This window comes from Perognathus longimembris, chromosome 7 (genome assembly GCF_023159225.1).
Source record: "Perognathus longimembris pacificus isolate PPM17 chromosome 7, ASM2315922v1, whole genome shotgun sequence".
In the NCBI taxonomy this organism is placed as follows: domain Eukaryota; kingdom Metazoa; phylum Chordata; class Mammalia; order Rodentia; family Heteromyidae; genus Perognathus; species Perognathus longimembris.
The window spans coordinates 25,373,924-25,399,541 of NC_063167.1; the positions used below are offsets into that span (position 1 = coordinate 25,373,924).

Genomic DNA, 25,618 nt, shown 5'->3' on the forward strand with positions numbered 1-25,618 from the left:
AGAAAAGACAAAAAAAAAAAACAAAAACCCAACACCCAAAATATTACTAAAGAGTAATTACTTTAGCTATAACAATGTTTTGTTAAAAAATAGTGTTATACTGAGAATGTGGCTTAGGAGTAAAGTGCTTGCCTAGCATGCATGAAGCCCTGGGTTCAATTCCTCAGAACCACATACATAGAGAAAGCTGGTGGTGGGGCTATGGCTCAAGTGTAGAGCACTAGCCTTGAGCAAAAGAAGCTCAGGACAGTGCCCAGGCCTTGAACTGAAAATCTTCCTGCTTGAGTGTTGTAGTAACAGGTGTGTACCACAACACACAGTCTATCTTCTATATCTTTTCAACCTCTCTTGATTTTAATTATTTATGTACATAGTCTATCTATAATTCTCTTTCTACTTGTCAATTCTATAATATCCTTAAGTATGAGTTTAAATCATACTTGTTTAAGGTTTTTGTTTGGTACTAGGATTTGAATACTGGGCTTCACACTTGATAAGCAGGTGCTCTTACCAATAAGCCATGTCTGCAGCCCTGTTTTTCCACTGATTATTTTTGAGGTAGGGTCTTACTTTTCTCTACATACCCTTGGGAGTGACCTGTCTATGTTAGTTTGGGCTTTAGGGTATATGTAGGATAACAGGCAAGTGCTACCTTGTTCGGATCTCCATTTAGAAGTGATCTTGCAAACTTTTCTGCCTAGGCAGGCCTTGAACTGAGATCATGCTAATCTCAGACTCCCAAGAAGCTAGGATTACAGGCATGCACCACTGATGTCCAGCTTTAGAAGGATGATCACTTAAGGCCAAAGCACATTTCGATTCTACTGGAAATTACTGTAATTATCATGTACTTTGACACTAAATTACATATGACTCATGTGACCTGTTACAAATGACTAGATATAATATGACCTTTCTTCTAAACATTAGCTTTCAGAAGATTGAGATTATCATTGTTTGACTAATTACGAAGTTTTGTTACTGGGCTTGGAGTGAGTTTATAGTTCATTCATGATAAATGATGCAATTTTTTTTTCAGTTGTGGGGCTTGAACTCAAGGACTGGGTACTATTCCTGAGCTCTTTTGCTCAAGGGCAGCACTCTACTACTTTGAGTCACAGTTCTACTTCCAGTTTTTAAGTGGGTAATTGGAGATAAAAGCTTAAAGGGCCTGGTGCTAGTGGCTCATGCCTGTACTCTTAGCCACTTAGGAGGCTGGGATCTGAGGATTGCAGTTTGAAGCCAGCCTGGGCTGGAAAGTCAGTCAGCTGCGGCTCAAAGTGGTAGAGCCCTAGCCTTGAGTGAAAAAGCTCAGAGACAGCACTCATACCCTGAGTTCAAGCCCCACAGTGACCAAAAAATAAACTTTAAAAAATTACTCATATTACTTATAAAAATTGCAGAAGTAGTGGTCACAATGTGAAGATTATAGACACCAGTCAAAGAAATGAGAGGAGAAAAGGAAAAAAAATCCTAATATATGATTAGAGGCCTAGATTATTGTGCTTTGAAAAGAAATTTCCAGAGACAGTATAGACTCAGAAAAGTGCTATTACATAAAAAAAGAAAAATCTTAAAAAGAAATGTAGAGAGCACAAAAAGTATTTACTCTCTGTTTTCTGAGTGCTATGACCCTTCCTGCCATGATGGACTTAAACCTCTAAAACTGTGGTCGTCAGTATTCAACTCTAATGAGAAGTTACTGTCTTTAGAGTCATACTGGGTTAAAAATCTTCCATGTTAATACTAGAGATGCAACTTTTAGCATAGAGAGTAAAGAAACAAATTGGAGCCACGTTTTTCACTCACTTTCTCCAGCTTGTTTACAAAGATGGATTGAATGCTCAGGTCTAGAAGAAAATCAGATGAGTACAATTACAAGAATAGATGTTCAGAGTACACAGGAAGAAAACATACAGATCTCCTTTCATCCTAGTTCTTGATTGTTTAGTTCTTTCAGGTAGTTTTCCATCTTTTACCATTTACCAGTTGTTGAGGAATGAGGAAAACTAAATAGAAGTTGAAGTTAAAGTTAAATGGAAGAAAGGGGGAGAAATTTAAAGCAAGCAAAAACACCAAAATAAAGAATGGGTTTTAATTCCAAGTTTCAAACTTCTAACAGTTCCATCCCCTGTGAGAACTAAATTAATGCTCACTGCCCTTTTCTGATGCAGTTCAAATCTCCTTTGCTCCTGCATACAGTAAAAGACTTTTAGCTGACAAAAAATAAAAAGAAAGAAAATAAGAATAACTGAAAAAAGATGAAGTTTCTAGCAAATTCACTCTGAAGGTAGCCTTATTTGATAAAGACTGTTGGTTGTTGTGTGTGTGTATGTGTGGTTTTTTTGTTTGTTTGTTTGTTTTTGGTCTGTTGTGGGGCTTGAACTGTGGGCTGGGCACTGTCCCTGAGCTCTTCTGCTCAAGGCTAGTACTCTATCACTTTGAGCCACAGTGCTACTTCCAGTTTCCTGGTGGTTAGTTGAAGAGTCTCACGGGCTTTCCTGCCTGGCCTGACTTTGAACCCCAATCCTCAGATCTCAACCTCCTGAGTAGCTAAGATAACAGGCATGAGCCACCAGTGCCCTGCTGATGAAAGATATTGATGTCAAAGATGCATGTGATGTTTGAGTAGTAAGATTTCTTTAATGTAACAGCAGAGAAAGTATTAATACTACATGCATGTACAGGGGCTGGGGATGTGGCTTAGTGGTAGAGTGCTTGCCTAGTATGCGTGAAAGCCCCGGTTCCATGCCTCAGTACAGCATAAACAGAAAAGGCCAGAAGTTATGCTGTGTATGGCTCAAGTAGTAGAGCGCTAGCCTTGAGCAAAAGAAGCTCAGGAACAGTGCCTTAGCCCTGAATTTATGCCCCAGGACTGGCCAAAAAAAGTGTGTACAGATCGTGTACAGATTGTAAGTAAATTTCTATAGGTTTATACATTCAAGAGGACTAGAAAGCTTCCTTCCTCCATTTTTTACTCCCCCCACCCCCGCATCTGTTGTCATTTGGGAAGATATCTGGGATATAGCTTTATTTTAGTCAGATAAGGTATGTTTTAGCCAAGTTTGTAAAGCAAGCTTGTCTTTGTTGTTGCTTTTCTTTTTTTTTCCCCACTTGGTTACCTTGTACTCACTAGAAATTAGCATAAATGCAGTCATTTCACAGAAGTTCCCTGCTAGTTAGATTTACTAGCTTCCTTCTTTTTTAACATTGCACTTTGCATAGTAAATTGCCTTCCTTACCAAATTGCTTGCACTTAAGGCCTCAGGCTGTATTTTATTCCGTGATATCAAGAACTTAAACACTGTTCCTAGAACCTAGTGATTGCTTGCAAAATGATAACAAAAAGAATACGCAGCTTGTGACTTCTTTTATTCTCCATGGTGCCTGGCATAGGGTTAAGCTGTTCAACACATGCTGAATTATTAGGAAACATTAAGTTTCTAGGAATGCTTCAGAGGGGAAGTAACTAGGTACTGGGAAGTATGAGATCGAAGGATATTCAAGTAGACATAAATAGTTGCTGGCATGATATCAAGATTGACTGTGTTCTCTCCAAATGCTTCCTGATTAAAACCTAGATGAGGGAGAAACTTCCCTGAAAGTGAATCTGGATCTCAGTATTTGGGGGATTAGGGAAAGTGCTTCTGCAGAGCCTAGAGGACAACACTGTGCACACATATCACACATCAGTATTACAAAAAGAGATGAGCAAAAGCCAAATTTAATCAGTGAGATGCTTGTGACTATAATCCCATTTTTCACATCCATTTTACAGTCTAGGAAGGGCTCAAGTCCAGATGGCATTTTTTCCCTTCCCTTTAGGGAGCCAAATGTTTTCCTGTCTCAATACAGATGTATTGTAAACTGTTCATTGAAATAGTTTCAGTGCTCTGTGCAGAATTCTGTGATTGGCAGGCAGGAGATATCATCAGAGAGATTTGCTGTCATAGACACAATATTAACTAACTAGATTTCAGTTTTAGTACCTCAAATATTCAGATTTCATTTTTCTTATTCAAATTTTATCCCTTTTTATTTCTACAAATCTATTTCATATGCCTCACAATGTTTTACTTTCTTAATATGTACATGAAGCAGCTATGGTATAAAGCTGGTATGAACTAATGTCAGGTAGAAGATGGACCTCTAGAAATATTGTTAGGGGAAATGAAAAAGAATTAGTATGAGAGGTCTTAGCTTTGTACTTCACAGCTCTCTCCCCACCCTAGTATACTTAGAATCGATAGGATTTTATAGAATTGATTCATACTGGCCACACTTGCAAAAAATTGATGTGAATTAATTTACAAAATGAATTTTAGCTACAAAATTAAAATTTTCATCAGCCAGTGTATTTTGTTGCTTTCGTGGCTCTATATGAAAAATATATAATAATTGAAAGGTTGTCAGGTGAGCATGAAGGCAGAGCAGAAGGGTGGTGAGTGGAGGATAGCTTTATAGGGTAATCTTATTAACTGGCATCATCAAATTGCAATAACCTGATTTCTCCTGTAGTAGTACATGTGAAGGACGTGAGGCCCTTGGGACATGATGCCCTTGAATCTTCTGCTTAGGGCTTTTTTTTTTTTTTTTCTTTGCCAGTTCTAGGGCTTGAACTCAGGCCCAGGCACTGTCTGTGAGCTTCTTTTGCTCAAGGCTGGCACTCTACCACTTGAGCCACAGCACCACTTCTGACCTTTTCTGTTTATATGGGACTGAGGAATTGAACACAGGGCTTCATGCCTGCCAGACATGCGCTCTACCGCTAAGCCACATTCCTAGCCCTAAGATACTTTTACTTTTGCAGGTGTTTATGTAGTACTTCCTGAGTTCCTCTTTGTATACTCCTTGAGTTCCTCTTTTTATATTCAAATATCTTAACAATTTTTATTTTACCCTCAATAAAGTGTTAAAATCCCTAGTCCTGCTTTTTTATGATTTTAAAATATAAAAGCACCATTCTGAGATTGCATCCCAATAAACCCATTGTAACTTAAAAATGCACTTAATTGCTTATAACCTACTAAACATCATAGCTTAACCTAGTCTACCTTAAAACCTTCAGAATACTTACATTCACCTAAAGCTGGGGCAAATTCATCTAACACAGAGCCTTATTTATAATAGCAAAATTTTAGTAACGTGTACAGTTTATTGAATACTATATACCCAAAGAGAAAACCAGAATTTGGAGGTGTCTATAAATACCTGATTACCACCAGGAAGGCTGCTACTTTCCAGGTGCTATACCTGATAGAGGAAATTAAGTGACAAAATGATGTTTGTACTAAAATTGTGCAGGACATACTTGTTTCTCTACCATGAGAAAGAAATATTTTTTTTGGTCACTACCTACATTAATCAATGTAAGGATTCTGTGAGAAAGTTATTATCTTATGGAAACTGTGGAGAAAATGGAGCTCAGTAGGCTTAAGCAATTTGTCTAAAGTCACATTCTTTTTTTTTTTTTTTTTTTTTTTTTTGTCTGTTGTAGGGCTTGAACTTTGGGCCATATCCCTAAGTTCTTTCACTCAAGGCTACCACTCTCCCACTTTGAGACACAGAATCACTTCCAGTTTTCCAGTGGTTAATTGAAGACCCTCATGGACTTTCCTGTAAACCCCCCCTCCAAAAAAAAATAGCCTGACTTTGGGCTATAGGGGCAGACTTTACCCCTAAGCACTTTTATTTTTTTAATATTCATAAGCCAAATGATTATGGGTTAGCACATATTGAAGTCTGTCCATGTGAGTAGCATCACACTCAGTGAATGGGCAGTATTCAGAACTTATCACAGCACCTCTGCAAAGATGGTAGGTCATAATTTTTACAGGTGTCATAGAGGTCACAAGTCTGTGACAACAGAGCCTGCAACTGGACAGGCTGGGATTCAGACCAAGGTATACACAGTTTTCTATCCCGCTCTACCATTGTTCCAAAGTAGGTCTTATGCTATATTTTGGAAATATTTTCTTCAAATAGTTTTTTTCCTATTATAAAAATGTACATGATGTAGAAAATTAGGAAAACATAAAAATTGCCTGTAATGTTATCACACAGAGATAACTATCATTAGTTTTATGTATTTCACTCTTTTATTTACATGAATGCGTGTATCTGTATTATATACATATTTACACAATGCATATATATTACTATAGGGTACATACTTAAATACTATACAATTAAATGTTTTCTTTCATATAAAATTGGAATTATTATATATTATTTCCACTGTTTTCCTTTTAACCTATCTTTGTAAGAGCTACAAAGAATTCTGCCCTGTGTATGTGCTATAATTGATTAACTAGTAATCCCTATTAGTTTAAGCTTTTTGCTGTCATTATTTTTTATGTTTATAAGCATTTTATGTAAAATTTTATACATGTACCTGATTATTTTTATCAAGCTGTGCTTCTTTTAAAATTTATTCATAACTGACATCCAAAAAAAAGGCGATACTCACTTTCATTGTTATGCTATTTATACCCTGACTAGTACACTCTTCCTGTAGGTGATTTCAACTTAAGATATTTTGTCCAGTACTCATTAGCACCATTAAAACATACCAACCTTTCTTAGTTTTGTAGGTGACAAATAACTTATCATGTTTTTAATTTGTTTTCCTTTATTTCCAAAGAAGGTAAGTATATGGTGAAGCTGTCATCACAGTGCGGCCCTCTGTGGATGTCCTTCTCCCTTCACAAACCATGATGTATGGGAAAACAAAAGTTAAAAGGCCTCATCTTATTATTCCATGTTCTGTCTCTTGGCAGATCTCTGATATCTACATTAGTGGGGAATCAGGGGATATGTCAGCCAAGGAGAAGCTACTCCTGTGGACTCAGAAGGTGACAGCTGGTTACACAGGAATCAAATGCACCAACTTTTCTTCCTGCTGGAGTGATGGGAAGATGTTCAATGCTCTGATTCACCGATACAGGTAAGTACAATTCAATTTCAGTACTCATGGAAGGGCTTCTCATTGCATTTATGATTAATTATAATGCCATCTCTGATTTGTTAATTTAAGAAAGGATCTTTGCGTTCCTTCTATTTTGGGCTCTGGGCACAGATAACAGTGAACAAAACAGCAAATGTTGTTGCTCTTATAGAGTTTACCTTAGTGGGGAAAATGGGCCAAAAACAAATGAATACATGCTGGCATGTAGTGACAAGTACAGTGAAGGGTAGAGAGTGACTAAGATGTGGTGATTACAACAAGGGTAGTCATAGATAGTCTCTTTGAGGAGGATGTCAGGGGTTGAGCCACAGAATAGCTCTGGTGCAAAGATGGAGAAAAAGCAAGTTCAAAAGACCTGAAGCAGGTGCTGATCAGATTAGTGGAGAAAAAAACAGGTGGCTTTGTGTGATGTGAATGAGGAAAACAGGAATTTTAATGATAAAATTTTTTTAAAAATTGAGCTCTTAGTGATCATGCACTGATTCTTACTTTGTGCTAGTTTATGATAACTTTTAGAAACTATAAAATCCAATGAACTTATTGTTGTGTTAAGTTCAGAATTAGGAAGCACTAGGCTCCTGATGTGTAATTTAAAATGGAGTTGATGCCAGGTGCTGGTGGCTCACGCCTGTAATCTTACTACTCAAAAGGCTGAGAACTGAGGATCGGGGTTCAAATCCAGCCTGGGCAGCAAAGTCTGTGAGACTCTGAGCTCCAGTTAACCACCAGAAAGCCAGAAGTGGTGCTATGGCTCAAAGTGGTAAAGCACTGCTAGCCTTGAGCTGAAGAGCTCAGTGTCCGGACAGTGCCCAGGCCCAGAGTTCAAGCCCCGTGACTGACAATAAACAAACAAAATGGGATTGGTATTTTTCTAAACTTCCTGCTTCATAAACTTTCTTGCTAATTTAGTTCTTTTTAGCTCTGGGAATTGCTTCTTTCTCTTATTCATCTTGGGGTTGTTTGTTTTTTTTTTGTTTTTGTTTTTGTTTTTGTTTTTGTTTTGAGAGAAGGTCTCACTACATAGTCCAGGCTTGTCTCATCCTGCCTCAGCTCCCTGAATGCTAGGGTTACAGGTGTATACCACCACACCTGTTAGCTCTCAGAACTTTTAAGACATTTTTCTTTCTACGAAATCATGTCTCATGACTAAATGTGGCCTGTGGTGTGCCTTGGACTTTTACAGACCTGATCTGGTGGATATGGAGAGAGTACAGATCCAAAGTAACCGAGAGAATCTGGAACAGGCTTTTGAAGTGGCAGAAAGACTGGGGGTGACCCGGTTGTTGGATGCAGAAGGTGAGGGTTTACTGAACATGAATACGTTTGGTGTGTAATCATGGTTCCTTCTCTTGACAGATTCCTCTGTTCTGACTAAGAAATTTCTTAATCTTTCAGATGTGGATGTGCCATCTCCAGATGAAAAGTCTGTAATCACTTATGTGTCTTCAATTTATGATGCCTTCCCTAAAGTTCCCGAGGGTGGAGAAGGGATCAGTGCTACGGTAAAAGAACACTTTCCTAGCATACCTCTGGCTTTGATTTGCTGGATTAGAATACATTGATTGAACAGTGTTTCTTAAATTCTCATTGTGTACAGAGCACTTTTTGTACAAAACACCTGAGTCTGTATCTTTATCCTATGGCCATTTCTCTGGTCTGGGAATGAGCCTAAATAATGCTTTTTTTTTTTTTTTTAAACCATCTGGCACAGAGCATTTAAGGCTAAATGCCAGCAAAGAATGTCTTTTTCATCCTTAGATTTAATTCAAGATAACACAGTGTTTTTTCAGCCACAGATACCAGCTTGATTAGGATTATATGGATTTTTTTTTCCTGAATATTTTTAGTAGCTTGCTTTGTAGTCTGTTTAGATATCAAGATACTGAATGCTTCTTGAAGAGCTTTGAAACGGCCTGTGAGCATTAAGCTGAGCAGCTGTCTAGGCACTTAGAAGAAAAGAATCGTAAATGGTTTGGTGCCTTTCTCCTGTGCTTGTTCTGGGCAGTGCAAATTGAATATGTGCTATTTATCTTTTGACAACAGGAAGTGGACTCCAGATGGCAAGAATACCAAAGCCGAGTGGACTCCCTCATTCCCTGGATCAAACAGCATACAATACTGATGTCAGATAAATCTTTTCCCCAGAACCCTGTTGAACTAAAGGTAAAGTCATGGGCTTACGTTGTTTGTATCACTTCTTTATAGGCATTTAGACTCAGAGCTTGTTGTATTGATTCTGGATGAGGTGACATGAAAAATAGAGGTTTGTTGTTTATGTTATTCATTCACCAAATTTTAATTTTTTAGGCACTTTATAACCAATATATACACTTCAAAGAAACAGAAATTTTGGCCAAGGAGAGAGAAAAAGGAAGAATTGAGGAGTTATATAAATTATTAGAGGTAAGGAAACTTAACTTTGGCTGGCACTTGGGGTTTGGTGGTTTACATTGATTTTGATTGTTAGGTTCCTATATTCACTTCCCAATTTGTATTAATAGAAATCTCTAGGTCTAGGGGCTGGGAATATGGCCTAGTGGCAAGAGTGCTCGCCTCGTATACATGAAGCCCAGGGTTCGATTCCCCAGCACCACATATATAGAAAACGACCAGAAGTGGCACTGTGGCTCAAGTGGCAGAGTGCTAGCCTTGAGCAAAAAGAAGCCAGGGACAGTGCTCAGGCCCTGAGTCCAAGGCCCGTGACTGGCAAAAAAAAAAAAAAAAAGAAATCTCTAGGTCTAGTCTTGCATATTTGTGGTAAAGTAGCATAAACTCACTCTAAATTTTGTGGGGGTTTTTTGTCTGACTTAAAAAATTTTTATTCATTCTTCAGTTATAAAAAGAAAATTTCATTGTGACATTTCCATACATACATAGACTATACCCCATTAGCCTCATTTCTGCATTCTTAGAACTTACTGACGAATATGGCATACATATATTCAGAAATCTTAATTTTTGTAGATGTTTTGCAGTTGTTAAAGGGAAGCTGAATCTTTTGTAGGATAAAAAGACTTCCATTCACATTTTGAGAGCTTAAAACTGTGAGATGCATATTTAATCTCTCCAGGAATATTTCTAGAAAGTATAGAAAGAATGGAAGGATTTTAGAGCAAGTAGTCTGAATATTAGAGATGATTCTCTACATCCTCTTTTTCCCCGCCCCACCCCCCCACTTACCTCAAGATGAGGTACTATTAAATATTTGATAGTTCTGCCATATTAAATAGTGGGAGTGGGGAAAATTGCTGATTGGTTGAGTAAAGAAGCAAGAGGTACAAGTAATAAGGAAATAAGGAATAAGGAAAAGTAGTAATAAGTAATAAGGAAAAATAGAGTGCGTGACTGTGGGTTCTGGACTCTTTCAGGTATGGATTGAGTTTGGCAGAATCAAGCTGCCCCAAGGTTATCACCCTAATGATGTGGAAGAAGAATGGGGAAAACTCATCATTGAGATGCTGGAGCGAGAGAAATCCCTCCGGCCAGCTGTAGAAAGGTAAGTCCAGAACTCAAGGCTGATCTGATATTCCTTACCAAGCTGCTTTGAGCAGTGCACTTAACTTTAGTTTTTATCTTATTTAGACTGGAATTGCTGCTACAGATTGCAAACAAAATTCAGAATGGTGCTTTGAACTGTGAAGAGAAACTGACACTAGCTAAGAATACACTGCAGGCTGTAAGTCATTACTTTTCCTGCTTCTTATGTCACCTGTTTTCTCTCTTACCCTCAACTGTAAGATCAGAGTTAACAGTTGAGAAATGCAGCTGTGCAAGTTCTCTTTCTTGGGAAGTGCTGAGGCCCTCTTGACTTCCTTTATCCAAGTGGATAGGAACAATGAAGTTTTCCTACTGTTGTTCTCCCTTTTTGTTACAGGATGCTGCTCACCTAGAATCAGGACAACCAGTACAGTGTGAATCAGATGTCATCATGTACATTCAGGAGTGTGAAGGTCTCATCAGGCAGCTGCAGGTGGATCTCCAGATCCTACGAGATGAGAATTACTACCAACTGGAAGAATTGGCCTTTAGGTGAGGAACAGAGGGTTCCACAAAGGACTTGCTTATTGCTAAGGTTCATGGATTGAAAGTGGGTCAAGGTTTAAGAGTGGCAACTCATGCCTGTAATGCCACCTACTCAGGAGGTGAAGAATTGAGGAACATGTTTCAAGGCCAGCTGGAGCAAAACGTTAGCAAAACCCCATCATAAAAAGCCAGACGTGTGATGGTACCTGTCTGTCGTCCTAGCTAGGTGGGAGGTATACATGGCAAGACGGAGGTCCCAAACCAGTCCCAGATAACAAATGTGAGACACTATCCAAAAAATTATCAAAGCAAACAAGGGCTGGAGACTTGGCTCAAGTGACAGAGCATCTACATAACTAGTATAAAGCCCTGTGTATCCAAACCAGTACTGCCAAAAAGAAGGAGGAGGAGGAGGAAGAGGAGGAAGCAGAAGGAGGAGGAGGAGGAGGGGGAGGCGGCAGGGACAGCAGCAGCACCAGCTGGGTGCTAATGGCTCAGGACTGTAATCCTAGCTACTCAGGAGGCTGAGATCTGAGGATTGTTGTTTGAAGCCAGCTTGGGCAGGAAAGTCTGCAAAACTCTTTATCTCCAATTAGTCACAGAAAAGGCTGGGAGTAGAGGTGTGTCTGAAGTGGTAGAGCACTATCCTTGAGCAAAAAGAGCACAGGGACAGTGCTGAGGCCCAGAGATTCAAGCCCTAGGACCAGCAAAGAAAAAAAAAGAAAGAAAAGAAATGAGTCAAGAGTCCAGGCACTGAATTCTTTAATTTATCCTTTTAAAGAAAGGTGTTTTTTTTTTTTTTTGGCCAGTCCTGGGCCTTGGACTCAGGGCCTGAGCACTGTCCCTGGCTTCTTCCCACTCAAGGCTAGCACTCTGCCACGTGAGCGACAGCGCCGCTTCTGGCCGTTTTTTCTGTATATGTGGTGCTGGGGAATCGAACCTAGGGCCTCGTGTATCCGAGGCAGGCACTCTTGCCACTAGGCTATATCCCCAGCCCTAAAGAAAGGTGTTTTGATGGGGATACTACATGTATATATTTGTGCAGGAGGTGTCTCATGGTAGAAATCTGTTTTCCCTTACTGCAGTCCTCTCCCATTAAGTGCCTATAGAATTCTCTCAGTTATCGTGTCTTCTTATAGCATCCTAATATATTTAACAAACAGGGATGGGATAACACATTTGGTTTAGGAACACAGGTGATCTAATGTGCTTGTTGCTTAGAGGAGGAAGCTGAGACCCACAGAGGTAAGAGAGTGTAAAAAAAAAATCACATGACAATCCATTGTTTATTCTATTATGCCATCCAGGAGTTATATAAATAGTCATTGGTTTGTTTCCTCCCAATTAACACTGTAATTTGGCATTTAGCTTGAAGACAACTCCAAACGAGGTGATGTTAAAATATCACCTTGAATTCATCTAACACTTTTTCAAAACACTTTTTCTGATATATCTCATTTTTATTTTTACCATGTGCTTGTTAAATAGATAGTGGAAATTTTATTATTTTTTTATTTTTTATTTTTTATGGCCAGTCCTGGGCCTTGGACTCAGGGCCTGAGCACTGTCCCTGGCTTCCTTTTTGCTCAAGGCTAGCACTCTGCCACTTGAGCCACAGCACCACTTCTGGCCGTTTTTTGTATATGTGGTGCTGGGGAATCGAACCCAGGGCCTCATGTATACGAGGCAGGCACTCTTGCCACTAAGCCATATCCCCAGCCCCGGAAATTTTATTTTAAGTATGTTATAAAGTCTTTTTTTTCTTACATTTCAGGGTTATGCGCCTGCAGGATGAGCTAATCACCTTGCGTCTAGAGTGTACAAACCTATACCGGAAGGGCCATTTCACTGCACTTGAATTGGCTCCCCCCTCTACTTTAACCACTACTCATTTGAAAGCAGAGCCTTTGACCAAGGCAACCCATTCTTCCACTTCTTGGTTCCGAAAGCCCATGACTCGGGCTGAACTTGTGTCTATCTCCTCCTCTGAAGATGAAGGCAATCTCCGATTTGTATATGAACTACTGTCTTGGGTAGAAGAGATGCAGGTGGGTATATTTCCTAAGAGCTTGCATAGTACACTAATGTTTACTAGGTCCAGCAGTTTGTTTATGAAGGCTGGTTCCCTTCTCCTTAAATCTTGATAGGATTAGAATAAATCCTTACACTGAACAGCATAGACATTTCTAATTTGATACCCTTTGGGAATCTGTTCCCTTAAGCCAACTATGCTGTAAGTGGGAGTTTGTGGAGAAAATAAGAATCACTAAATCTATTACTAATTCTGTTAAATTTCCTCATTTGCAGAAAAGTTTGTTTTTTATTTTCTGTTGTGTTAACCCCTAAGTTTAAGAAAGGCCACTCTGTTCTATTATTTCAGGGCCCCATATTCTAGAATAATGTTTCAAGTTTGATGTTATTCTTATTTTCTTAAACCTGCTTTTTGTTGTTTTGTTTATTCATATTTGTTTTTTGAGCCAGTACTTAAACTCAGGATTGCTCACTTTTGCTCTGCATTTTGCTGGTTAACTAAAACTATAATCTCAAGGACTTTTCTGCCCGGGCTGGCTTTGAACCTCAATCCTCCAAGTCTCTGTCTCCTGAGTAGCTAGGATTATAGGCATGGGCTACCAGTGCCTGGCTTTATCTTGCTGTTATATTAAATTCTTCCCATCTACAGATGTGTTCCTGTGACCCAATAATTAACACAGAAGCAAACTAACTTTTTATGCATGTGTGTGCCTGTCCTTGGGCTTGAACTCAGGATCTAGGCACTGTCCCTTAGCTTTTTTGCTCAAAGCTAGTGCTCTACCATTTGAGCCACACCTATACTTTTTTGGAACTTTGTTGGAGATAAGAGTCTCAAGGATTTTTTTGTCCAGGCTGGGTTTGAATCTTGATCCTCAGATCTCAGCCTCCTGAGTAGCTAAGGCTATAGGTGTGAGCTACTCATGCCCAGCTTAAATTTTACAATTATCTTTCATTTGGTAATAATTGATGCCATGAAGAAAGCTAAATAAAAGCTAAATACCATAAAAGGAAATAAATTTCCTGAACATTTTCAACGTGTAGATACCACTTTCTGATTGTGAAAGGAATGTATTCCCATCTGCAGCTACATAAGACCATAGCTATATAAGTATCATTGCTGTAGTTGGTGGCCTTCTTCTTCTGCTCTGGGGGTGATTATGGTGTATTTTCTTAGAAGAAGCAGTGGTTTAAATATCCTTTTGCTGTGTCCTCTATGTCTCGTCATCTTGTCCAGACATTGATTCTGACCTTTTTTTTTATCAGCAGTAAATTAGAATGCATCTACCTTCTTCTCTTTCAGATGAAATTGGAGCGAGCAGAGTGGGGCAATGACCTGCCCAGTGTGGAGTTGCAGCTGGAAACACAGCAGCACATCCACACTAGTGTAGAAGAATTGGCTTCAAGTGTCAAAGAAGCCAGGTTGTACGAGGTACATAGCATTCAGAATCCACATTATGGGAGGGGTGAAGGTGAAGCTAGTCTGGAATGATATGCACCGTGCTTCTGTCTCTAAGGAAAAAGGATGGTTATAAAAAATTCCCTCGTTACTTAATGTCTCTGTTAACCTTTGAAATAACTTTATGAGAAAGATATTTTTATTAACTGACCCCTTTGTACTAAAAAGAAAAGTGATTCTAAATGCTAAAGTTGGAATTAGTAGCAGAAGCAGTATCTAAACTCTAGCCTGCTGCCTCCAAAATTTGTGTTCTTTTCTCTTTTTCTGTATGGCTACAGTATGTAGAGAGCTGGTATGAAGAAACCAGTCACGGTTCCCTCTTATCCCTCACTCATTACGCACACACGTACCTCCTTTTTTTCTCCTTTATGGTGCTGGGAATCAAACCAATGGCCTCACAGTTGCTAGGCAAGTCACTGAGCTATATCCCCAGCTATTAACTTCTCATTTTTTATTTCAACTAGCTTTTTCAGAGAAGTAGTTGAATAGTTGGGAATCATCAGGCATAGGCTTTGCATAGAAGCCTCCTTGAATTGCTGGAAAACAGGACTGTGAGGTTTTGGTTACCATGTGGAGCCGTTACTCAGACATTCATTAGCTAAGCTCCTTTTAGTCTTCTTTTTTATCTCCTTTTATTATCTAAGCTTCCCAGAGCAGCCATTCCTTATGTATGTGCAGACATTTTACTTTCATAGTTGGAACATATAGGTTATTCTTTCTCTGATGTGTTTTTATTTGATTTCTTTCATTATCAGGGAAAGATGTCCCAGAATTTCTATACCAGTTATGTTGAAACTCTTGGAAAGCTGGAGACACAGTATTGTAAATTGAAGGTGAGTTTTAACTAATTAACTTATGTTCTGCTTGTGGAGAATCTGGTTCCTTCAACTCTATTCCATAATGCAGAAAGCTTCTGGTTTGACACAGATTTATTAAGTTGTATCACTGTGAAATTGTTCTTATGTATTATAACATTTTTCTCCATTTTCTTTTTCTGTCTTTTTTTGTTTGTTTTTGCTTTATGTTGGTACTGAGGTTTGAACTCAGGGCTTTCCTTTCTTGCTGAGTTGTTTTTTTTTTCTCCCAGTCAAGGCTGGTACTCTACCATTTAAACCATACATCCACTTATGACTTTTTTGCTGGTTGTTTGAAGAAAAGAGTCTCTGAGATTTTTTTTCCTGCCCAGGCTGGCTTTGAATTATGATCCTTAGATCTCGGCCTCCCAAGTAGCTAGGATTGCATGCACAGGCCATTGGTACCTAGCTTGCCTTTAAAAATAATAATAAAAAGTATATGTAGCCCAAGGTAGCCTCAAATTCATGCGTCTGCTTCAATCTCCTGAGTGCTAGGATTAATAAATGTGTGCCACTATGTCCTGTTTCTTATTGATTGTAGTGGGGCTTAAACTTAGGGCCTTGCACTTTGCTAGGCAGACACTTACACTGAACTATATCCCCAGTCCTCTCCCCTCTTTGGTTATTTTTAAACGAGGCCTTGCTTTTTGTCTGGGCCCTGCACTTGAACTATGATCCTCCTATTTTCTGCTTCCTGTCATAGCTGAATTGACAGACACATGCCACCATGCCCACCTTCTTCAATTGAGATGGAATCTTAAAAACTCTCCTACCTAAATTGGTCTGAAACCCCTATCCTTCTGATCTTATCCCTCCCCTGTACTTGAAATGACAGGTGTTATGCCCAGCTACTGGTTGAAAAGAGGACTAATGAGCTTCTTGCCCCAACTGGCCTTCAACTGCTCTCTCTTTTCTACTCAGCCTCCTGAGAAGCTATGATTATGAGCTTGAACCACTATGCTGGGACCCATTTTCTTAGTGAATCAGAAAACAATGCTTTGGAAAATTTTAAATAAATAGAACCTCTCCTAGCTATGTTTTTTTTTTTTCATAAAGCAGTAGCTTAAGTGCTTTGAAACACCAAAATTGAAAGTTTGAAATGGTAGGATGGGTACATCTTACCTGCCTGTTGTTTTTCATTCCTGTTTATTGAGATTATCCAGAATAGAACATTCCAAGATTATTTATTTAGGGAGCCCCATAAATTCTTTGAGTTTCTTTATCTATCTAAAAATTGACAGTGTCTCTAGGAGTCTTATACCAAATGTTTATAAAACTTGAATCTAGGGCTGGGGACATGGCCTAGTGGCAAGAGTGCTTGCCTTGTATACATGAGGCCCTGGGTTCAATTTCCCAGCACCACATATACAGAAAGCGGCCAGAAGTGGTGCTATGGCTCAAGTGGCAGAGTGCTAGCCTTGAGCAAAAAGAAGCCAGGGACAGTGCTCAGGCCCTGAGTCCAAGCCCCAGGACTGGCAAAAAAAAAAAAAAAACCAAAACAAACTTGAATCTATAGAGAAGATCCCAGAAATTAAAATACAGCATCTTATACCAAATGTTTATAAAACTTGAATCTACAGAGAAGATCCCAGAAATTAAAATACAGCTTAGTGTTTAAAGATATGGTTCAGTGGTTGAACATTTATGTAGCCCTTACTTTTGGGCTCAATTCCCAGCATTGAAAAAAAAAATCAAGCTAAATTAATTTCCTAGTATGATGTCAGAGGCTGGCAATCTAACCTTTTAACCTTTGTTTTGTCTAGGAGACTTCTAGCTTCCGGATGAGGCACCTTCAGAGCCTGCATAAATTTGTCTCCAGAGCTACCGCTGAATTGATCTGGTTGAATGAGAAGGAGGAGGAGGAACTAGCATATGACTGGAGTGACAACAATCCCAATATCTCAGCCAAGAGAAACTACTTCTCTGTGAGTCCCACACAGCAGGCCTTTCATGTTTATTTGATAGCAGGAGAATGAGAAAGGGGGCTAGTCTGCTGAGAGCCTATGTTTCTGAAGTGGCACTCTGGTAAATAGAAATAGGGACCCTGCTCATTGCATGTATATATGTGAGAAATGTAGGTATAAAGAAAGGAGCAATGGAGCCCTAGACTTTATTTATTAAGAATGCATTTAGAAAGGCAGTGCTTTTAGTAAGTAGAGTAGCAGTCTAAATGTTGAGTCATTTTAGAAGCAATCTACCTTTGTTTTTTTTTTTTTTTTTTTTTTTTTTTTTTTTTTTGCGCCAGTCCTGGGCCTTGGACTCAGGGCCTGAGCACTGTCCCTGGCTTCTTCCCGCTCAAGGCTAGCACTCTGCCACTTGAGCCACAGCGCCGCTTCTGGCCGTTTTCCGTATATGTGGTGCTGGGGAATCGAACCTAGGGCCTCGTGTATCCGAGGCAGGCACTCTTGCCACTAGGCCATATCCCCAGCCCCTACCTTTGTGGTTAAGACTTTGAGTATTAGAGTAAGAGAGACCAAATTTCAAATTTTTTCTTTCTCTACTGTGACCTTGTGCAAATCATTTGATCTCTGTGAACTTTTGTAAAATGGGATAATAGCCACTACAAAGATTGAGCAAGACTTAATAAGCTAATTTAAGCAAAGCGCTTTGCAGAGGGTTTAGTATTGCTTAACTAGGATATTCCCTTCACTTTCCACAAATTTCTCAATTCTCTTTGCTTAGTAACATTTCAGCCTTAGTTTCTTAACTTGTAAAATGAGACAAAAAATTTAACATTGAACCACTGGACAGTGCATATTATTCTTTGTTTTTCCTTTTTTGTCAGTTGTGGGGCTTGAACTCTGGGCCTGCATGCTCTTTATTCCTTTTAATCTTATATGAGTAAGGTTATTTATTGTATTTTATTTTTTTGCTACTTTCAGTATTTTCGTACTCAGGGATTTTTATTTTTATTTTTTGGCCAGTCGTGGAGCTTGAACTCAGGGCCTGAGCACTGTCCCTGGCTTCTTTTTGCTCAAGGCTATCACTCTACCACTTGAGCCACAGCGCCACTTCTGGCTTTTTCCATATATGTGGTGCTGAAGAATCGAACCCAGGGCTTCATGTATACAAGGCAAGCACTCTACCACTAGGCCATATTCCCAGCCCCCATACTCAGGAATTTTAAGGGTAATGTGAACTCTATAGAAATAGAGAGGCTTTTTTTTTTCTAGCATTCAATGTAGATGCTTTTTATAGTTCATTAGAATATATGACCCTCTCCTGATTGGAGAAGGCATCTGATTCTTCCAAAGTAAAAAGGAGTGGATAGTATAAAACAGTAAGCAGTCTGTGTAAGAACTAAGATTAGGCTCTGCCAGAGAAAAAGAAAATGCTCTGAAAACATCAAGAAGGGATTAAATCTGATAAGATTTCATAGAAGTGCTAACATTTAAATTAGGTCTTGCAGTGCTGGTAGAATGTAGCATCAGAGGAGGGCACTCTGTGCTGAGCAATGCCAGGCAGCCAGCCAGTGATCCTCCTGCTGCTTTTACCGTGGACTGGTGTGGTGATGACATGAAATGTCCACTCCGGGTTATCTCCTTTCTCTAACTTCATTGCTCATTCTGTGTCCCCTGACTTAACTCTAAGCTGGTCCCCATGCTAGTCTACTAATTCTAACATTTTTGTGCCTTTCTGAAGTCCTCTAGTTTGTGCTGCTCAGACATCTCACCTAGGTGTCAAACTTGTGTTGTGAGCTCCTTCATGTAAGGCAAGGAACTCTTTTTTTTATTGCTGCTCTTTCCCTTAATAGCATTTATTCCATTAAAATGCTATTCAATTTTCAGGAGTTGACAGTGGAACTGGAGGAGAAACAAGATGTGTTTCGGTCTTTACAAGACACAGCAGAACTACTGTCACTTGAGAACCACCCTGCCAAACAAACAGTGGAGGTATGTGACTTGAAAAATGTGTGAAGGTCAGATGCTGAGAAGCTGTTATAAAAATATTCAAATTGAGGACTCTGTTCTGTTGAAAAGCCTGAAGGAAGTATCAGGGATCATTTGTCTTGGATCTTCTCCCTTTTCATCCCAGACTGTTCTGTAGTGCTCAAAACCCTGCATACAGTTTTCAAAGTCTCAGGAGAGTACTAAGCAAAACAGTATAAAAGACTTCACCTTCTGGTTTTTTCAAATAACTGTCCAGGCACATCCTGCCTCTTGTTGCTCAGAGAAGGGAAACTGGAAGAATCCAGGATGGATTTACAGTAGCTCATTTAGTTGTAATTGAATGTGGACAAGACCTTTGCTATGTGACCTTTCCTAACAAAACTATTTTGGATAAAAGGCAGGCTTCTTTCTCATGTGAACCATTGAGCAGGTGTTATCTCCAAGGCTCTTCTTTGGCTTCTGTATCATTAGCAGAGTTGCAACTAGAAGGAGCATCGTGCATATATTTTAAGCCTGTTAAACCTATACTTTCTGTTTCTGTGCTTGGTTGTTGCAGGCATACAGTGCTGCTGTCCAGTCCCAGTTGCAGTGGATGAAGCAGCTGTGTTTGTGTGTTGACCAGCATGTGAAAGAAAATACAGCTTACTTCCAGGTATAATGGTGTGTGTGTGTGTGTGTCTGTGTGTGTATGTGTGTGTGTACACACTTACATCTGTCTCAATTACCTTTTATTGTATAAGTCACCTCTAAAAACTTAGTTGACTGAAACAACAATCATTAGGTCTATTTGGGCTGGGCTTTGCTGAATGGTTCTTCTCATCTTGCCTGTTATGTGCATGGCCATGGCAGATACAGACAGGCAAGGACTAGTTGATACTGAATGATAACATGCACATGAGTTGGCTAAGATAATGGGGTATGAGGCCATGTGTCTCTAGCATCCAGTAGCCTTCTTCACACAGTGGCTGTGTTGGCTGTGTTCTCTGAGCAGTAGGGGAGAACAATCCCCTGTGCACAAGCATGTTTTTTCTACTTCTGTCAGACTGATGTGCCATAGAGCAAAGTAAGTCCTACCTTCAGAAGATAGAGATAAGAGATTCTACCTCTTGATGGGAGAAGCTGTAAAATATTAGGACTTCCCTTCCCCCAAATGTGACAAAATAATACACTTCTTGTTTTCAGGTGAGAGTGGAAAAGGAAATAACTTGCTATCTCTGTTTTCACTCTAAATTAAATAGTATCTTATATCATTTTATAATCACATCATTAAATTAAAACATTGAATCACCCAGCCTCTAGGCTTTTCATGAAACAAATCTTACACTATTACTAGGCAGAAATCAAGAGAGCAGTGATAGCTGAGGAAAGAAATATGAAATGGGCCAACATTTCTATAGTGTTTAGTAGGTTATGTGGCAGTCACCACTAATATTTTTTAGTGGCATCACTTTTTAAGTCCTCCAGTGTCTATTTCTGTGGCCTTTGTGGTAAAATGTCACTAGTCCAAGGGAGTCCAATAGTTTTCATTTAGTACAAGTACAGTAAGAGTCCTTTTTTTTTTTTTTTTTTTTTTTTTTTTTTTTTTTTTGGCCAGTCCTGGGGCTTGAACTCTGGACCTGGGCACTGTCCCTGAGCTTCTTTTGCTCAAGGCTAGCACTCTACCACTTGAGCCACAGCGCCACTTCTGGCTTTTTCTGTTTATGTGGTAGTTAGGAATTGAACCTAGGACTTCATTCATGCATGCTATGCAAGCACTCAACCATGAATCCACATTCCCAGCCCCCAGTAAGAGCTTTTAAAATTAACATCTTGGTGTTCAGAGAGGTATTGAACATGAGCCACCCCTTCCTTATGTTTCTACAGTTCTTCAGTGATGCACGAGACCTGGAGACGTTCTTGAGGAACCTCCAAGATTCTATCAAACGAAAATATTCCTGTGACCACAGCACCAGTTTATCCCGCCTTGAAGACCTACTCCAAGACTCCATGGTGGGTGTTGCCTCAGTGGGGATGTTTGCTTCTGAAAAACAGACTAAACTGTGTCAGCAGCTGCTCTCTATATCCTTGAAAGCACTGGGGAGTGGGGTTATTCTTATAATAAAGTGTGGCTTACATTTCAGTAGAGTTTAGTCAGTTTTGTTCTGTTTCTATTCTGTTTTCTTTTCTTCCCCTAAAGAAGTTGCTAGTGAAATTTCTTTGGGTACTTGCTTGAAGGCTTAGTGTCCTCCCCCTGAAATTCTAGTATCTCCTACTCTCTTTGTATTGTTTCTATTTCAGTGCAATAGTGAGAGCCAAGGATAAAATGCAGAACATACAGGTTTGAAGGGAATTAGCTATTATCAAGTTTCTTTTACTCTCCAGTACAAAAGAGAATTTAAAAGAAATTAAATAGATCTGAGCCAATTTTTTCCTCTTTACTTATTTTCTCCTAGTAATGATGGGGTATTAGAAAAATTGATTTTGATTAAGGCCAATATTAAAATATCATTTAGATATAATGCAATGTATGTCCATTTTATTTCTGTGACAATATTAAGTTTAAAAAATAGCTTTACACACCTAGTACTTAATCCAAATCAATTTGTATTCATTTTTTAATGAATTATTCTTTTAGAAATACTGGGTATAAAATCTGTAGCAGTACTACGTATGTTAACTGATTGCATTACACAAACTTGTAGAATACACCTCAGTTTAAGATAGAAATGTATATGCAATAAGGAAATCACTTTTCCCATATGAGAAGCTAAGGGATTCTCACATCTCAATAGAAGAGTCTAAGTGAACCGAATAACCCAAAATAATTCTTTTATAAGAGTTCCAGCCCCCAGGGCCTTGTATAATGTTAGGCAAACACTACTACTAAGCTGTATCCCCAGCCCAATTTTTAACACTTTCAGGTATAGTAAACTTATGAGTGAATTTACGTCAGTGCTTCACTTGACAAAGTACAGTGTTCATTTAGGTAACTTGTAATGAGGATGAAAATCTGCCTTTTTAGTTGTTATCTTTAAAATGTTTCTCTCAGAGGTATTCCAAGTATAGAGGAGGACTGTATAGTCCTTAGCTATTCTCTCCTCCCTCCCACAGAGTGCCTTCCTGTCATAGGGGATCCTCTACAATTGTCATGTCTTCTCTTCTCGAGGGTCGCTCCTCTCTTCCCTCCTCTCCAGGTCAGGGGCATCGGGTTGGCGGCGTCATCGGGGCATGGAGTCACCTGGGTCTGCTTCTCACCTTGTTCGTCAGGTTCGGGATCATCTGTCCTGACTTCTGGTTCTTTTCAGAACTTTTACCACGCTGAGCACTTGGTCTCTGGAGCTTGACATGTTTGGCTGTGGGTTAGACACAAAATGACATCTTTATTACAAGGAAACTGAAATGGGTAGACCAGCTCTCAAGTATGGAAATGTGGCTGTCTCCCTGATGTCTTCTATTCCTCTTTCTTAACTAATAAGTTAAAGTTGTATTTCTTCCAATCATGCTCCCGGGGACAGGCACAGGTAGTTTAAGAATTTCTTTTTCTTTACTTGCATATTCTTAATTCTTTAATGGCATTTCTTAACATTATTAACTCTTTACTCTCATCACATCTCCATCCATCCTAAGAAAGCCCTCTTTTAGGGACTTGGATGCCTCACAATGAGCTTGAAATATCCTGGCTAGTAGATAAAGGTTATCATTTGTCCTCTAATGGAATTGGTAGTAGATTACTACTAATTTTGTTGACAAGAAGTTTATTAGTTTTTAGGATAATTGAGTTTACAGAGATTTGAGTTTCAGCTTTGCATGACACTTCATTCAAACCAATCAAATTTACATGAGTACAGCATGGCAAGATACTAAAGGTAAATCTGATTCATTTATCATGTCTTCTCCAACAGCTTTTGTTGGCTGGTTGTTGGATGAAGAAAGTAAGATCTATCTCTATAATGCTTGAACCCAATTTAAGAAAGTGATGTTGGAGGCTGGAGGCATGGCTCAAATGGTAAAGCACCTGCTTAGCAAGTGCAAGGCCCTGAGTTCATACTCCAGTACCACCCCCCTCAAAAAAAATAACCCAAAAACAACAGGAAACAAAATACAAAAAGAAAGTACAGTATTTGGAGTAGAGCTTTGGAGATTATGTTAGTTAAAACTTCTAAGTAGCATAATTCTTAACTTCTAAGCAGAAATGAATTAACTGGCTTCTTCCAGTTTGTAATTGAATAATAATAATAATGATATGGTTATTATTATTATTAACTTCTACTCTGAATCATATTTGAGGAAATCTTTTATCAGCTCTACAGCTTTACTTGGCAGCTACAAGTTTGTTCATTATTTATTTTTGCATGTGGCTTTATGGGGCATTGGAAAGGGCATGGATAAAACTGTAGATTTGGAGTACACAAACAACTGAAAGAAGACAGAAACTTTTTTCTTTTATCTTTGCCTAAATCTTTATCTAAGATGGCTCCACCAAGGATCCCTGTTTAACTGAGAAGTGACATTCTCTCAGGGAGTGGAGCACTGAGTTTTTATTGCTGACTTAGATGTTCACCATTAATGTCTCTTCGCTTTTCTTCTCATTTTGTAGGATGAAAAGGAGCAGCTTATACAGTCCAAGAGCTCAGTTGCCAGTCTTGTTGGGAGATCAAAAACCATTGTTCAGCTAAAACCACGAAGTCCAGACCATGTGTTAAAGAGCACCATTTCTGTGAAGGCCATCTGTGACTACCGGCAAATTGAGGTGAGAGAATGGTAGGGTGGTTCTGTATTCCAGAGAGAATGAGAAGAGAAAGGAAGTCATCACTTAGCATTATGATTATAGGAAATTGAAATTATAGAAGTTTTAGAATAAGAACTTGGGTTTGATTATAGATCTCTTTGTCTTGTGTTGTTACGTCAGATTCCTCAGTACATACTTTTTCCTGTCACAGGCATGATCTTTAAAAAAAGAATTATCATACTCCTCTGCTTAAGTCCTACAGTTATTTCTCATTGCTCTTGGGAGAAAGTCCTTAGCTACTTAATGTGACTGTAAGGTCCTGAATAAACTTTCCTTTCTAGCCAAGATATGTTCCATATCCTTTGCACCATTCCTTGGTCACATAGTATATACAATATATATGTTTTTATCTCACCAGGATATATGCAGAATAGATTTTTTTTCTATTCTGTATTGTGTTGTATTCTATTCTCTCTTGTATTGTCTGATTACAGTTGTGCCATTTTCATCTCTGGTGATGTAGCATACTTCCAGGAACATAGCTGGCATTTACTTAAACTTGATTATACAAAAGATTAAATGAACCAAAGACTAGGACTGCACTTTGTTTCAGTATTTTTGTCTCGAAAGTAGTAAAAAAAATAATGTTGAGTACTTGTCTTAAGAGGAAGAATTGGTTATTAGTATTTTGGGGAGTCTGCATTAGATTAATAGAAAGAGCAGGTTAGAAATATCACAAAAGCCATGCTACAGTTTTCTTCTCCCATTTATTTTTGCTCTTAATAGTTTTTGTGAGACATTGTGCTTGGGGTCTTAAAGTCTCCTTAGTAACTCTTACATACTAAGTTACCTGATGTGTAGCAGGTATTTACTAAGTATTTTTTTCCCCTTCATCTATTTGATGTGTTCATGTGGATTTATAAGATCAGGAGCCATCACTAAATGATTGTTGATCTTTTCTTAGGAAATTTTTCTTTGGATGCCCTGAAACTATTTTATAAACACTTCTCTAGAATCTTATAATATTTTTAAATACTAAAAATATAAATTTAAGCTTCTTTATTTTCTGTGAAGCAGCTAAACAATAAAAACATTCAAGAAATATATTATAGTCTAGTTCAAATGCACTTTTAAGTAAAATGACCACTTAAGAGATTTCCCAAAACTGTTTATAAATTAAACAACAGCAAAAGGTTCAAAAGCTCCTTCTATTTAAGATATCTCATATTCTAAATATAAACAGATAAGGTAATATAAAAGAAAGGTCAAAGCTTGGCCTGAGCTGTCTTGTGGTAATTATTATTTGTACTATCTAGTTTGGTTGTCCAAGGACAGAAGCTCCGTGTCATCAACTTTAAATGCCACTTTCCTGAGATTGAAGCAGCTACTGTTCTTGTTTTGTTATTTTTTCTCCCATGTTTGCAGTTTTCCCTGTATTCTGAACAATAAGATAGCAGATAGAACGCCATAAAATAAATGAGGGTGTTCCATTATCCAAACCGAAATGCTGCCTCTCTTCCCAACTCATTGTTTTGCCTTGAGAGATGAATATATGTACAAATCCTTATTTTATTCTCATGAGAAAGTGTGCATGATCCACTGCAAAGCGTACAAATAATACAAAATCTAAACACCTAGTATGTTTATAGGATAAACATGAAAAGTAAACATAGTAAATTGTGAAGGAGA

At 38.7% G+C, this 25,618-nt stretch overlaps 1 protein-coding gene across 16 annotated transcripts in view; it reads left to right on the top strand.

The window, feature by feature from the left end:
* Macf1 (microtubule actin crosslinking factor 1) overlaps window positions 1-25,618 on the top strand; it is a 357,403-nt gene that overhangs the window by 172,160 nt on the left and 159,625 nt on the right. For all 16 annotated transcript variants that reach the window (XM_048350958.1, XM_048350967.1, XM_048350964.1 and 13 more), the window contains 16 exons: window positions 6,780-6,946; window positions 8,151-8,263; window positions 8,363-8,469; window positions 9,011-9,130; window positions 9,275-9,370; window positions 10,336-10,463; window positions 10,550-10,643; window positions 10,842-10,996; window positions 12,765-13,038; window positions 14,322-14,450; window positions 15,233-15,310; window positions 17,095-17,256; window positions 19,120-19,224; window positions 19,778-19,873; window positions 21,085-21,210; window positions 23,798-23,950. In XM_048350958.1, coding sequence (XP_048206915.1) covers window positions 6,780-6,946; window positions 8,151-8,263; window positions 8,363-8,469; window positions 9,011-9,130; window positions 9,275-9,370; window positions 10,336-10,463; window positions 10,550-10,643; window positions 10,842-10,996; window positions 12,765-13,038; window positions 14,322-14,450; window positions 15,233-15,310; window positions 17,095-17,256; window positions 19,120-19,224; window positions 19,778-19,873; window positions 21,085-21,210; window positions 23,798-23,950 — 2,103 coding nt within the window. The remainder of the gene's footprint in view (window positions 1-6,779; window positions 6,947-8,150; window positions 8,264-8,362; window positions 8,470-9,010; window positions 9,131-9,274; window positions 9,371-10,335; window positions 10,464-10,549; window positions 10,644-10,841; window positions 10,997-12,764; window positions 13,039-14,321; window positions 14,451-15,232; window positions 15,311-17,094; window positions 17,257-19,119; window positions 19,225-19,777; window positions 19,874-21,084; window positions 21,211-23,797; window positions 23,951-25,618) is intronic.